This window comes from Chelonoidis abingdonii, chromosome 11, assembly GCF_003597395.2.
Source record: "Chelonoidis abingdonii isolate Lonesome George chromosome 11, CheloAbing_2.0, whole genome shotgun sequence".
In the NCBI taxonomy this organism is placed as follows: Eukaryota; Metazoa; Chordata; order Testudines; family Testudinidae; genus Chelonoidis; species Chelonoidis abingdonii.
Window position 1 is genome coordinate 35,822,595 of NC_133779.1, and position 13,761 is coordinate 35,836,355.

Sequence of the window (13,761 nt, forward strand, 5' to 3'; positions counted from 1 at the left end):
TTGTGAGTATGAATTACTGAACAATCAATGTATATTTCAGGATCATGGAAATTCTTTCACTTACACGGGAAGTGGAGGTCGTGATCTTTCTGGAAACAAACGTACGGCAGAACAATCTTGTGATCAAAAACTCACCAACATGAACAGGTTGGAAACATTCACGCTGTGCCTCATGAAACTCAGAAAACCAAAAATAAGAGATCTTCAAAGTTATGGTTTCGCTGTGCATGATGGTTATACGTCAACATGTAATGGGAAAATTCCCAGTAGGACACTAGAAATGGGATTAGACTCCAGATTTAATATTTGCTGCAACCTCCAAGAACAGAGGGATGAATTATAACACAAGTTTTCAAACTGTAGCCTGTGGTACATTCATGATCCGTACAGCGCTTGCTACTAATCTGCGGAGATGGCTGGTCACATAGGACTGTTCTTCTCCACCTTATTTTTAGCTGCTAAATTACATTAAAACAACTAAAAACACCTTTTAAATCCTTTTGTTAGTACTCTTCCAAATCAGGCATTCTTGTTGGCAAGAAGATGTTTGTGAATGGAAGGTAATTGAGAAAGGCAGGACAGACAATCTATTTGATACTCTGTATTCAAATTTGGTGATGAGGACCATTATCATGTTTATACCCAGGTGATTGGCCTTTCCTGAAAGTTAATATTTCTCACTTTTTGTCTGGGCAAAGGAATAAACAAAATGGGTGGGCAAGATTCCATACTGTTACCTGGAATTTTAGAAGAACAGAGTTTGAATACCTTTCTTACTGCAGGGAGGAGTAAAAGCACAGATTGGCGATAATAAATACACCCCACTACTGAAAAGGAGATAGTGGCTGAGCAAAACCGGTCATGTCAGGCTCCATGGTAACAGTGATTGAGAAACTACTAGCACTGGTTGAATCTTGGCTGTATATCTCTGTTCTGCTTCATACAACTCTATGTTGTGTTTCTTGCTTTGGCTTTGATATATGTGCTGCTCAGAGGGGTACTGAACATTAGTACTACCTTACTGTACTTCGTATTCATATCCTTTCTAGTAAGCTTATTACTAGGCTTTTGTTATTTCATGTCTGCTTCTGGATAGTTTTTCCCTAGTAAATACATTAAATTGGGTTATTCTTGCAGAGCTCTAGCTCTGAACTGCAGTGCCCCCATCAATGATAAGGATGGAGCAGAGGCCAAGGATTGGAGAGCTGGGAAGCCAGTCAGAGTGGTGAGGAATGTAAAGGGAGGCAAACACAGCAAATATGCTCCCCGAGAGGGAAACAGATATGATGGAATATACAAGGTAAGCAGGCATTCCCACCTTGGAATGAATTGGGAGAGGATGATGACTGATGTTTGGTTATGGGAGAAATGTTTCTGTAGCTTCTAAGGGGCTTATGTCCTTCCTTTTAGGTTGTGAAATATTGGCCTGAGACGGGGAAATCTGGCTTTTTAGTGTGGCGTTACCTACTTAGGAGGGATGATGAGGAGCCTGCCCCCTGGACCAAGGAAGGCAAGGACAGGATGAAAAAGCTTGGCCTAACAATGCAGGTACATGATTCTTATTGAGTAACTAAATGTTCCTGCTGAAAGAACTAGGAGGAGTGGAAGGATTGTTATATTGTCCTTTTACCTTGGCAGATGTGTTAGGATTCTCTGCTTTGTCTCTTTGAAGGAGGAACTTATAATTAGAATAGTACTTCCTCGATTGAGGACCTGCACCTTTATTACTGTGAATTGTTTGTTACCAGTCTATTAGCATATCTGAAAACTCAGCTTGGTTTAGTGGAATATATTCGCTGTTTACGCCAAAATACAGGAAAAATGTACTTAGTCCTACTGGAACTCTTCTATCCCAAACTGGTGTTCTTTGGAATATAGAGTTTTGCTGCTTGTACTCTGCTAGCAAATGTATCTGAAGATCTTGTCCTCATAACTCCCAAAGGTGTCACCCCTTCCTGTTGCCCTCAGAGCTGGTCATAGGGTGAGTGATTATGGTCAGTGGAAATTGGCAACTTCTTAATCACAAGTGTGATCTGAGTTCTGTCTGTTCACCTTACTACACTAAATTTTTACTCCTATTGCTGCAGAACAGGCACAGTATAAGGTAGGTTGAATTGAGATTCTCTTTTGGCTAGCACATCAGCAACAGAATGGTTAATTTCTAATAGCAGGGCCAAATTCTGCTGTTGTTGTTCGGGTGCAAATAGGATTGTTTAGGCAAAATTTAGCCCATGAAATCTTACAGGTGGTGATGTACAAAATAGGAGTAAATCTTAACTTCCAGAGACTAGTTTGAGCTTGTTGAACAGGTAGTTAGTAAAATTCCCTTTATTAGTAAAGCAAACTTGATCTGGGGTCATTGAGGTATAATAAACATGGAATCTCACAGTACGAATTTGTGTCACCGTTTTGGAGTAGAACTGCAATTTTTTTTTATTTGCTAGCAGTGGTTCCCAGTGTCACTTGTCACAGTGTATTTATCAGTACGAAAATCTGGACTCTTGGAGCCAGGAAGCTGCTACTTAATGGATCTCTTTTGAGACTGGTTCACAGAATCCCAGGTTACAAGCAAATGATGGCCAATTTTATTCTTTGTCTTGGGTTTTCTAGGAGAAGCTGCTGCCTGAAATCCTTGCAGTGTGTTTAATATCTACTGATAAATACCATTACTAAACTTGAAGTTCTTAAATGGCATAATTGTAGCGTGATATTTTGTTGCTCCATTTGTTTACATATACTTTACAGACAAATGGTAGGGAAAACTTATACACTAGGAAGCCAGAAAGCTTGACGTTTTTCATTTTCTATAGCCTTAGCCTGACTTGTTTTCCAAAGGAGGAGGGGCAGGAGGTTGAGAACTGGAATATCTTTCTAAACTGGCTTTAGATCATTTTGATTTAACCTAATCTGAGAGGTCCTACCGATGAGCAGTATGTTTGCATCTGATACTTTATTTTTTCTCCTCCTCTTTCTCTCCCGCCCCCCACCCCCCAAAAAAAAAAAAAGTATCCTGAGGGGTATTTGGAAGCTGTTGCAAACAAAGATAAGGAGAAAGAAAATAAGAGAGGTGATGAAGAGTGTGAAACACCAGGGAAGGGAAAGAGGAAAAGGAAATCAGCAGGTTGGTATAATAGGCAAGTGAAGGTGGCAAACTCTTTCTGTAGCTCTTTTAGTGCTTTAGCAAGCTGAATATTTTGTCTCTAAAAAGGTCCACATGCTTTTTTTAGGTGATGAGATAAAGCTCCCCACCTCTCCTAGAGGGACTCCAAAAAAGACTAAAGTTGAGCCATACAAGCTGACATCCCAGCAAAAGGCTCTTATTAAAGATGATGAATCCAATGAAAAACTATGGAATGAAGTACTAGAAGCTCTCAAGGATGGGCCGGTATGTCAGATACTCCTCAGCCGAGAACTGTAGTAGCAATAGCTACCTGTTTGTCTTCAGATATGTGGCTCTTGACCTCAGTACTTACGGGGGAATCACTCACGCCCGTCACCCCAATCGGGGTATGGGCCGCCAACCACAGATCTCCAGAGTCCTCTATCCTGGGCCATTCGCTCTAGCTGGTTCCAGGTATAGCCCATCTTTTTGCTATCAGCCTGAAGGTCGCGTCGCCAGGTGTTTCTTGGACGGCCTCTTTTCCGCTTGCCTTGGGGGTTCCATCACAGTGCTTGTCTGGTAATGTTAGTTGGCTGCTTGCGTAGTGTATGTCCTATCCAACCCCACCTTCTCCTTCTGATTTCTTCCTCTGCTGGTAGTTGACGGGTCCTCTCCAAGAGGTAGATATTACTGATGGTGTCTGGCCAGCGGATCTGCCTTACTGAATTCCATGGGAAGCATTCCTTTGCATCAGCAAGGGTGAAGGGATGGCTGTCTTCTTTCAGAATGCTGCAGCCAGGACTGCTGTGCATTGAATCCTGTTTCTGGCTTCCTTAGTTGTTCTAAGCTCTTCAGACAAGAATACCTTGCAGAAACCAATTCTGTTCAATTATGTCAACTGCTGTTTTGCTACCTGGAAGTCCATAGTATGACTCAAATTGAATACTAAATATTCTGATTGCAGTAATCTGTTGTAATTTAGGTTACTTTCTTGGAATTCTACAGATTATTCTGCTTTCATCTTCAATTTTAAGAAAATCTCTAGCACTCTGCAGTTTTATGAATGGTGTCTTCAGTAATTTGGATTGTGCTGCATGTTTGGAGAGTAGTAGCAATGCAATGACTCTGTATTTTCTCTCCTAGAAATTCCTGAATAAAGTGGAAGAAACCTTCCTGTGTATTTGCTGTCAGGAGGTGGTATTTCGGCCAGTCACAACAGTGTGCCAGCATAATGTGTGTAAGGTGAGTAGCCAGGATATCTGTTGCCCATTAAGAAAGCTGTGAATTTCCATATTCAGAATAAAACTTCTCTACAGCCTTTAAGAATTGTATTATGCCTTGACAATTATGTAATAGTTCTTCTCATCAAGGTGTCTTTCTATCTTGGTTACGGTCACATGAATAATGGTGACTTGAATGTTCTGTGACACAAGTGCCTGTAATGGACTATCCATTGTTCTGTCCTGCCAGCATCTGAGTAAGAGACAGCAAAAGATTTAATCACTGTTGGTTGAGTAAGCCTGGTAGCCCACTTAACTGTTGTTTGCAGGGTTGTTGGTACCAAGAAATAAGTAGGACAAGATACTGCCTCACCCACCTCGTGCTCCCCACTTTAACTTGTAAATATGATTGTGAGAATTGTTGTGAATTATTTCCTGCAGAGACAGTGGCTGTTCTTAGCAACTATGGAGTTCTTGCTCTTTAATAGTGTAATTATATATTGAAACAATCCATATCATATATTTAAACCTTCTGTCTGACCAAATTGCTTCACGGAAGAAAACATGCAAATGCTTCCACTTGGTTTTTGTCAAGTGAATGGACTTTGCACATACCTTCTCCTCTGCCCAATAGGGGCTGTGTAAAATGAGCAAAGCTCTGCCACTTAAATCTCTTAATGTCTTTTCTGTTTCTTTCTCTCCCAGGATTGTTTGGATCGATCCTTCAGAGCAGACGTGTATAGTTGCCCAGCTTGTCGCTATGATCTTGGCAAAAACTATACTATGCAGGTGAATGAAACGCTGCAGGCCCTTCTAACTCAGCTCTTCCCTGGTTATGGCAATGGACGATGATTCTGTAAAGCACTTCTAACTTCCTTTTGTTTAAACTTGTTAATGGGTTTTCAGTGGGCTTAATTTAAAGAAATAGTCTCCCTTCCCTGAAAAAGTTTTAAGTCTTCCTTGTTATAAAATCTATAAACTTTGCAAAATCTTCTTTTTGTATGTTTGTGGGTATTTTGTTTTTGTTTAATGTTGGATTTTGTATTCCTTTTTTCCCCCTGAAACCTGCTGTTCACCAGCAAAGTTTTTTTTTTTTTTTTTTTTAAATGGATTTACAGACTGCTTCCAGGAGTAAGGCTGCATGATCATGACAAAGTTCTCAATGTTCCCTATATTTTTTATTCAGAAAATGGCTTATTTGCTTAGAACAATCTCTTTATGAAGTCTATGGATTTGGCCATAAAAGTAGATCTGGGTATCTCCATGGCAGCATTTTTGATGCTCCAGTTGTACAAGATGGTTCCTGGCTTATGACTTGTGAGCTAGGTTGTTTTTTGGTAACCTTTCTCGCTCCCCCCCACCCCCTTGTGCTTCTATCAAATTTTATTAAAAGCCATTCTCCATCAGTTTTGTCCACAAAAAGCCTTCATGCATTAGCCAAGTAGTTGGGGCAATAAGAACTACTACCTCAGTTGGAGTTGTCTCTTAGGGAACTATTTGTTCAACCAGGTGCTATTTTCTATCCACAATGCCATAGCAGAACATACTAAAGCCATTTTTAAGTGCCTTTGGTCCTTTATGGGAAAGACAGGGGTCTGAATTTTTTTTTTAAGCACTGTAATGTTTAAATTGCCAGCCGGATTTCTTTTGGGTAAAAGTAACACTGTAGCTGTATGTCATTAGTGTGGAGTTGCAAATTTTAAGGTTTTTTCCTGATGCTAGATGTATTATTGTAACGTGCATTTACTTTTTCACTGCATTTCTACCTGGAAATGAAGAATAAGTTGTTGAAGACTTTTAATTAAACATCTTATGATTGTACATGAGACCAGGAAACCTTAATTTTGTGAACGGAATGTCTTTTCCTAACAGTACCAAAGTTAGCAGTTTAATACCTCATCAGGGACTTGATAATTACACTTTACAGCACACAGACTGGAACAAATGCCTGTCTTTTAACTTTTACCCTTTTTTAAATAATAATGTTAATATGTTAAGGAAAAACATTTTTATAGGTTTTTTGCTGAATTTGTCAATTTTTGTAAAATGTGCAAGTTGAAGTTCACAAAATAAATATCTTTTCAGATTAAAATGTTTGCCTTCGTCTCCTTAAATTCTGAGATTGTGAAAATATTGAAATTAGTTAAAATCTAGATTGAGATTCCTTTGAAAATCCCACCCTAGATCTGTAGTATAAATATGAGAACAAGGTAGAAATTTGACTTTAGAAAACTTTGTACTCTTAACCCCTTTGTTAAAGGATTTTCTGGAGGATTGTATTGGTGATTCATTATACAGAACTCATTAACAATTCTGACAAATAGAAATCTTGTCAAGGTAACAGAATAAGATTGTGGAAAATAATAGTGATAAAATATCTTTTTAAAAGCTATTGCATTGATTCTGTAAGAAAGGATTATATAGTAATTGAAAAACAAAATGATCTTGGTACAATCTTGTATTGAATTTGACACATACATATGTAAAATATTCCTGCAGATGTACACTTCTTTATATGAAGAATCTAGCTATATGTGAAAAACTGTCTTCCTCTTACATTAAAGAATAAAATGAACATTCTGCAGTTTAGGGCTGTTGAAATGTGCAGAAGAGTGCTTCATGTAATGTGTTAGACACCATTCATTGGAATAAGGTTTTCTTGTTTGCCTTTTGAGGAACTTCCCTATGGCTCCTACCTTAACACCCCCCCCCACACACCCATAAGAAAAATAAAAAAAACCCTATGTGGTGGTAGATGGTTGAGAGGGAGGCTGCTGTGGCCTCTAAAGACAGTCCAGAAAACTGCAGGGAGTTCCCTGAAAATTCCTGAACTGTGCTTTATTGCCAGGGCACCCCTAATCGGTTGGAAATTGTAGTTTGTCTATACCACACAGAAAAATCCACTGTACGGAGTCTCTGAGCCCAGATCAGTTGACTCAGGCTCATGGGACTTGGGCTGTGGGGCTAAAAACAGCAGTATAGATGTTCCTGCAAGAGGGATCTTGGAGAACAAATGTTTTGACTAAAAGTTTTTTGCTGGCATACTGCTACTGACAGCTATTTTGGCAGAGCGTGTTCATATCTGTCTGCTTTTGCCGCTGCAGTGTCCTCACAGCAGCTGATTGTATCACCTAAAGACTTTTTGTATGGACGTCCTCGTATCCCTGCACTGCCTTCTGGCACTTTATCTTGTGGGAAATTTTTGCAGTGTATTGTGGTGCTGCTGTCTGTGGGCTACCATCACTTTCACGGAACTGTGAGACTTTGAGGTCTGTTCCATCCAATAATGTACTTCCCCCCCACACACTTTTTTCCATCTTGCTGCTAAAAACATAGATTCAGCACAAATCGTGGGACTGAGCCAGTAATTCTCTTCTATTTGTGGAACCACAGTAGCTGGACATATAGCACGGATACTGAGGATGAATGAATGAATAGACTGTGAATGAAGCTGACTAGCTGCTGCAGGTATTCAGACTGAGAGCGCACAGTGGAGTGGTGGCTTTGGTCCTGTACAATGAGGAGAGAGGTGGGACTGGATCATAATCCAAATCTGGAATGACCAGCAGTGGTTCCAGAACTTTTGGATACACAAGGCCATGTTCTGGAATTCTGTGCCAAGCTCACCCCAGCCCTGCAGTTTCCAGACACCAAGATAAGAGCTGCTCTGCCAGTAGAGAAGTGGGTGGCAATTGCTGTCAGGCTATGGACAATCAGTTTGGTGTTGGAAAATCTGCAAGGGGTGTGTGTCACTCATGCAGGTATGTATCCTGCTGCACAGGATTGTCATACTGTGCAACATGCAGGAAATAGATTGAGTCAATGAAAAGAGCTGGTAAGGTGATATATGGGATACATATCCCAATTTCCTCCCAGTTGTCGGTCTTCTCCCCCAACTTTTCACACACCCCATTCCTTCTCAATACATAAATTGAAGAAGTACTTCTCCATGAATATACAATCACTGTCTCTCACCATGGGTAACTTACTGACATGGAAAGCTGGCTGGTCAGAGAAGGCTGCTCTTTTCTGTAGGAACATAGGCCTTTATAGGACAAACTGAAAGCAGGGACATTTTCCCCAGAGCAGCCTATTGATGCCACAGTGAGGTTGCAATACCAACTGTGATTCTCTGGTACTGAACCTTTCATTGGCTTCCTGGCTTATGAAGTCATTCAGTGGGTGTCTGGACAGAAGAAAGATTTAAGTATTGCCTGAGCAGGTGCAAGATGGGTGTGGAGTGTGTTTTGGAAAATTGAAGAGCAGGTGCATATGTCTCATGACGATGCTGGTCTCAGCAAAAAAAGATATTCCTGTTACTGCATACTGTGTATTGCATAATATCTGCAAGGCCAAGGGGGAAATGCTATTAGCAGGTGGAAAGGTGTGGCTTTTGAGCAGTCTGAGACTATTATTGGTGCTACTGTAAGTCTGTGCAGGTAAGGGAAGTGCTAAAAGCACACTTATAGTATGCAGTACCTAGACAGTTACCTGGTTTATCAGTTGTGGGGAGGGGGAAGAGGAGCCGGCTGTGGTGCATTTGTATCAGTGTTGTATGACAGAAAAGAAATAGGGTTTTCATAAAACTTTTTGAATTGCATTATAAATGTTAAAATTCCTGGGGGGCAGTGGATTATATGCTGCTATTCCTACTCCAGGTGTTGCTGCAATATAGATGTCAAAATTGTTCTTGTAGAGTAGACAGAACTTGGATGAAAAGGATACTGGGGCAGGGAGGACAGGTGTCTCTGGAGTGAGTTCTTCAACCCTTGCCAGAAAAAATAGTTAGGCACTACTGTGTATTCTCCCCTTAAATACAAATAGAGGGGATTGGGAAAGATCTCTTTAAAAAGCTGCATCGTGTAGCTTTTCAAAATCTTAATTAAAAGTTACTTTCTTTTCCTGCCGCACTAATGTAGCAGAAAAGAACAGTTGCAAGAAGCAAGTATTTGTAATGCTTGTGGAAACTTGCAGTTGGGACCTGCACGCACTTCTCAACAGCGTTTTTAGTGTAGGCTGGGTTGGTAGAGAATGAGGTGCAGGTGAAGGGCTGGTGGCTTTACAAGGGCACTGTACACAGTGCTGCAGAATTGCAGGCAGCTGTGTGTGCACAGGGTGCAGCCTGGCTCTCTGCCGTACCCTTTGCCCGATGTTAATGTCGTTCAGGGCAGGCCCTTAGAGACCTGCACGTTCGTATCTTGCACGACGGGTCTGGGGTAGGGCGAGAGGAGAAGGAAGGTGTAGCCCTGTCTCAGTCCCTCCTCTCCCTGGGGAACAGCCCTTGGGCCCCTGCCCTATTGGTGCACAGAGCCCTGCACCCCCCCTGCTTGCTGCTGTGCCGCTCCTCACGTACTCACTTCCCCGCAACTGAGCCTGACAGCAGGGAAGAGGGCGGAGTGACTGGCACCTCAACCAGCCCCTCCCCGCGCCCTTCACCTTATCTCACCCAATAGCAACGTCGCAGGGGCGGGATCGTCTCGTTCCTCCAGCGGGTTGGCAGAAGAACGCTGAGTGGCGTGAGCGCAGGCACTGGGCCTGCCTGTTTCGGCTCGAGGGGTGGGCGGGCCGTATCGGAACGGCCTCTACCATTGAGGAAGCGCTGTGGGCTTGTTGTTCGGAAGAGCGGCCAGGGAGTAGTGGACGCCGCTGTCAGTCACGAACGAGTCCACCACTGGGCGCGGAGGTAGGGGCGGCCGGGGCCAATGAGGGAGGGAAGGGGGCGGGCGGCAGGTGCTGGCGGTGGGATATTGCCAATATCCACCCTCGGCCCCCTTTCCGCCGTACTCCCCCGCCCCCGGGCCGCGCCGCGCTGTGCTGCCTGGGAGCTGCGGGGTGGCCGCCGAGGAGGCGGTGCAGGGACGGGAGACCGGCCGCAGGCTCAGGTAGGGCCCCGCCCGCGGGACGGGCATTTACCTCAGCGGCCGGGCCTGGGGCTCGGGCTCGGGCTCCACGCCAGAGCTTTCCTCCACCCCGTCCTGCCTCCCCGTCACGGGACCCGGGCCGCCCCCCCGGCTCGGCCCGGCCCGGCCTCGCTCCCCCGCACCTCCCTTTCCTCCCTGCCCGGCACCCGTCCCTTCCGCCGCCCCCTGTGGGGCCGGGGCCTCCAGCCTGCGCCCTTCGGGGCTGGGGGCCCCCTCAGGCGCTACCCGCCCCGGGATGGGGGAGTCCGCTCATGGGGGCGGAGGGGAAGCGTCTGCTTCCTCAGCCCCCGTCCCCTCCCCGCTTTGTCTCGGGGGTGCCTCGCTGCTGTTATTTTAGTCCCGTTAGCTGCGCCGGCTGCTCCGAGCGCCCCCTTCCCACCGCCCGCTCTTCCACTGGGCCTGGGGAGACGCGTCCAGACCCCGAGGGAGCTGACTGAGAGTCCCCAGATCTGCCGCGGGTGGAGGGGGGGGGGTAAGGCTGGGAGAGCAGGGCGGGGGCAGTTGGGGGAGGGATTGGCAAGCTTGGGAGTGGGGGGAGACAGCTGCGAGCCCCTCCCCCCCCCAGGGAGCCTCCCCCCATATGTCTGTTAATGTCTTGTGAAAATACAGCGAACTGGGTGGGCGTGTGGGTGAACATGATGTGCCAAGGCCCCAAATTTCTCTCAGCGGGCCTGTGCAAGCCCCGGTCTTTGAGGGAGGAGGAGGGGTGTCAGTGGGCTTGTGAACAGTTGTTACATGATGGAGGATTTATTGATGCGGCGAATAGTAAATGAGCTGGTTTACAGCAGGATTTTCCTCTGTGAAATGAGATGTTCGTGTTAGTGTGTCTCTTTTTTTGGGGGGGGGGGGGGAGTTGTTTTGCTTTTGGTAGCTGCAGACAGATCTGTGGTGTACTTTTAATATCTCACTAGTTCACCGAAAGCTCTTACTTAGTGGAAATGTGGGTAATGCTATTGTACTGGAATTGGCACCGTCTAGGAGCAATATTTAGACTTTTAGCTTCTAATAATATAATGCTAGTGTTAATGGAAATGTCCTTGTTTATATTTAGAAAATTTTGCCTTGCTGTGTTTGTGCTGCAAACATTGCAGCTCTGTGCTGCTGAATGAGAAAGTGAAAATGATTAGCTGGGTAGTTTCCAAACTGATCCTGAGCTGGGAGTGGTCTGCAGAGGACTAGTTGGCTGGTCATATTTTGCTGTCCTCCTCTTGTTTCTAACTGATAAATTGTGTTTTAAAAATAACTAGAAATATATGAAATACTTTTCTGTCTCAGTGGTAGTATGTGATTACCAATAGGAGGGGAGGTGGGCAGTCTCTATGCTTGAGTATGAGTGTCTTGTGGACAGTCTGTTAAACTGTGATCTAGCCTGCCAAAAAGTTTGGTAGCCCCTGAACTGGAGAACTTGCATTCTTTAAGATGAAAGTATTACATGGAGATGGAAGCACAACATAAACTGTGAAAAGTAAATTGGATTATAGATATGCTTTTAGTTTTAACCATTTTTTGTCCAATTTTAACACTTGGTGTTTTTTCTCTGGCATTTTTATATCTCTTGTAATTAACAATTACCTCAGTGTAAAATCCAGACCGCAACCCATTTCCCAAAATGAGGATCAAAACCTCATTAAAGAAGCTCTGACAATTTGAAATTCAGCCTGTTTAAGTGTTAAATGTTGGAGGTTCTACTTTAGCCACTGAGATTCCCTTCTACTTTTTGTAGCTTTATGATCCCAGTTACCTGTTTTAAATGTTTGTGCCCTGCCACTGTCTCTCTTAATGGGAATGTCATATGTAAGCTGCAGGAGGTAGTTGTCCCGCTGTACTTGGCGCTGGTGAGGGCTTAGCTAAATATTGTGTCTGGTTTGGGGCACCTTGCTTTACGGAAGATGTGTCCAAATTGGAGAAAGTCCAGAGAAGAGCAACAAAAATGATAAAATGTTTAGAAAACCTGACACATGAGGAAAGATTTAAAAACAAATCTGGGCATGTTAAGTCTTGAGAAAAGAAGACTGGCGGGGGGGATCTAATAGGTTAAGGGCTATTATAAAAATGATGGTGAGTGATTGATTGTGTCCACTGAAGGTAGGGCTAGAAGTAAGTGGCTTAATTTGCAGCAAGGGAAGTTTAGGCTAGATATTAGGAAAAATGTTCATACTTTTAAGGATAGTTAAGTATTGGAATAGGCTTCTAAGAGAGGTTGTGGAATTCCTGTCATTGGAGGTTTTTAAAAACTGGTTAGACAAAACACCTGTCAGGACCATCTCCGACAGGTGTTTGTCTAACCTGTAAGTATACTTGGTCCTGCGTCTGCGTGGGGGATGCTGGACTAAGTGACCCATCAAAGTCACTTCCAGTTATACAATTCTCTGATTTTGTTTTGAACTGAACTGCTGTTGGATCAGATGTAATGGAAACGTATTATAGCCTGCAGCCCACACCAGGGTCTCATCCTTTACCACAATAGTTCTCAAACTTTCCAGACTACTGTACCTCTTTCAGGAGTTTGATTTGTCTTGTGTACCCCCAAGTTCCACATCACTTAAACTATTTGCTTACAAAATCAGACAAAAATACAGAAATATCACACTATTACTGAAAAATTGATTTTCTCATTTTTCCCATATAATTATGAAATAAATCAAGTGAAATATAAATATTTTATTTACATTTTGATGTATAGTATATAAAGCAGTATAAACAAGTCATTGTCTGTATGAAGGTTTAGTTTGTACTGATTTCGCTAGTGCTTTTTATGTAGCCTGTTGTAAAACTAGGCAAATATCTAGATGAGTTGATGTCCCCCTTGGAAGACCTCTGTGTACCCCCCCAGGGTTATGCATACTCATGGTTGAGAACCACTGCCTTAACAGATAGTGTAGAAGTGTGCGTTACTTACTCATTTACAGATCATAGCAGGCACCTTGAATGATCAAAAAGAAATTCAGGTATCTTCCATATTCAAAACTTGAACTGTTCTTGTGGAATTACCTTTCAGAGGAATTTTAATGATTGGGAAAAACTTGTATAGCCAGCCATAGTGGGTAAGTGCATTGGCTGTGTGATTTCTGGGAAATTTATCAGCAGTTATATAGTTTAATAGTTTTCTGGTAGGATAATCAACTGTGATATGGTAAACAATGTCTTGGCATTTAAGTGGCCATAATTAGGCTACAAAGTTTACACCTCATTAAGATGAATAGGGAAGTTCACACTTGATGATGATGTTGTTTCAGTCTGTCGTCTTTCAGGCTGAGACAATCATGCATCAGTTAACACATTGTGAAGTGTCTTTGCAACCATAAGGGCTAGAAACTTTTGAATATTTTAAAATTAAGTTGAAACGCTGGGAACACAGAAGAATCTGAGAGACAATGAATGAGTTTTCCATCCCCTTCTCCCCTGACTTTTCAATGTTTGGGTTGAAATATAGAAAGTGCATTGTGGTGGCTGACCAATGTATCTCCATTGGTTACCTGCTTGCATCTATGGGCAGCAATACATACAATATAATGGCCAT

The 13,761-nt window shown here is 43.2% G+C and overlaps 2 protein-coding genes across 8 annotated transcripts in view; both read left to right on the top strand.

Annotated features, from left to right (window-relative positions):
• UHRF1 (ubiquitin like with PHD and ring finger domains 1) overlaps positions 1 to 6,264 on the top strand; it is a 28,075-nt gene extending 21,811 nt beyond the window's left edge. Inside the window, exons 11-17 of the mRNA XM_032775902.2 lie at positions 41 to 147; positions 1,138 to 1,300; positions 1,411 to 1,548; positions 3,007 to 3,121; positions 3,228 to 3,385; positions 4,244 to 4,342; positions 5,026 to 6,264. Of these exons, the coding sequence (XP_032631793.1) occupies positions 41 to 147; positions 1,138 to 1,300; positions 1,411 to 1,548; positions 3,007 to 3,121; positions 3,228 to 3,385; positions 4,244 to 4,342; positions 5,026 to 5,172 (927 nt within the window). The 3' untranslated portion in view covers positions 5,173 to 6,264. The remainder of the gene's footprint in view (positions 1 to 40; positions 148 to 1,137; positions 1,301 to 1,410; positions 1,549 to 3,006; positions 3,122 to 3,227; positions 3,386 to 4,243; positions 4,343 to 5,025) is intronic.
• Positions 6,265 to 9,934: 3,670 nt separating this feature from the next.
• The window catches only part of KDM4B (lysine demethylase 4B), a 172,479-nt gene continuing 168,652 nt past the window's right edge, over positions 9,935 to 13,761 (top strand). For 5 of the 7 annotated variants that reach the window (XR_012656807.1, XM_075070877.1, XM_032777637.2 and 2 more), the window contains exon 1: positions 10,027 to 10,202. The gene's annotated coding sequence lies outside the window, so the exon portion shown is untranslated. The other 2 variants (XM_075070876.1, XM_032777484.2) reach the window with 2 other exon arrangements.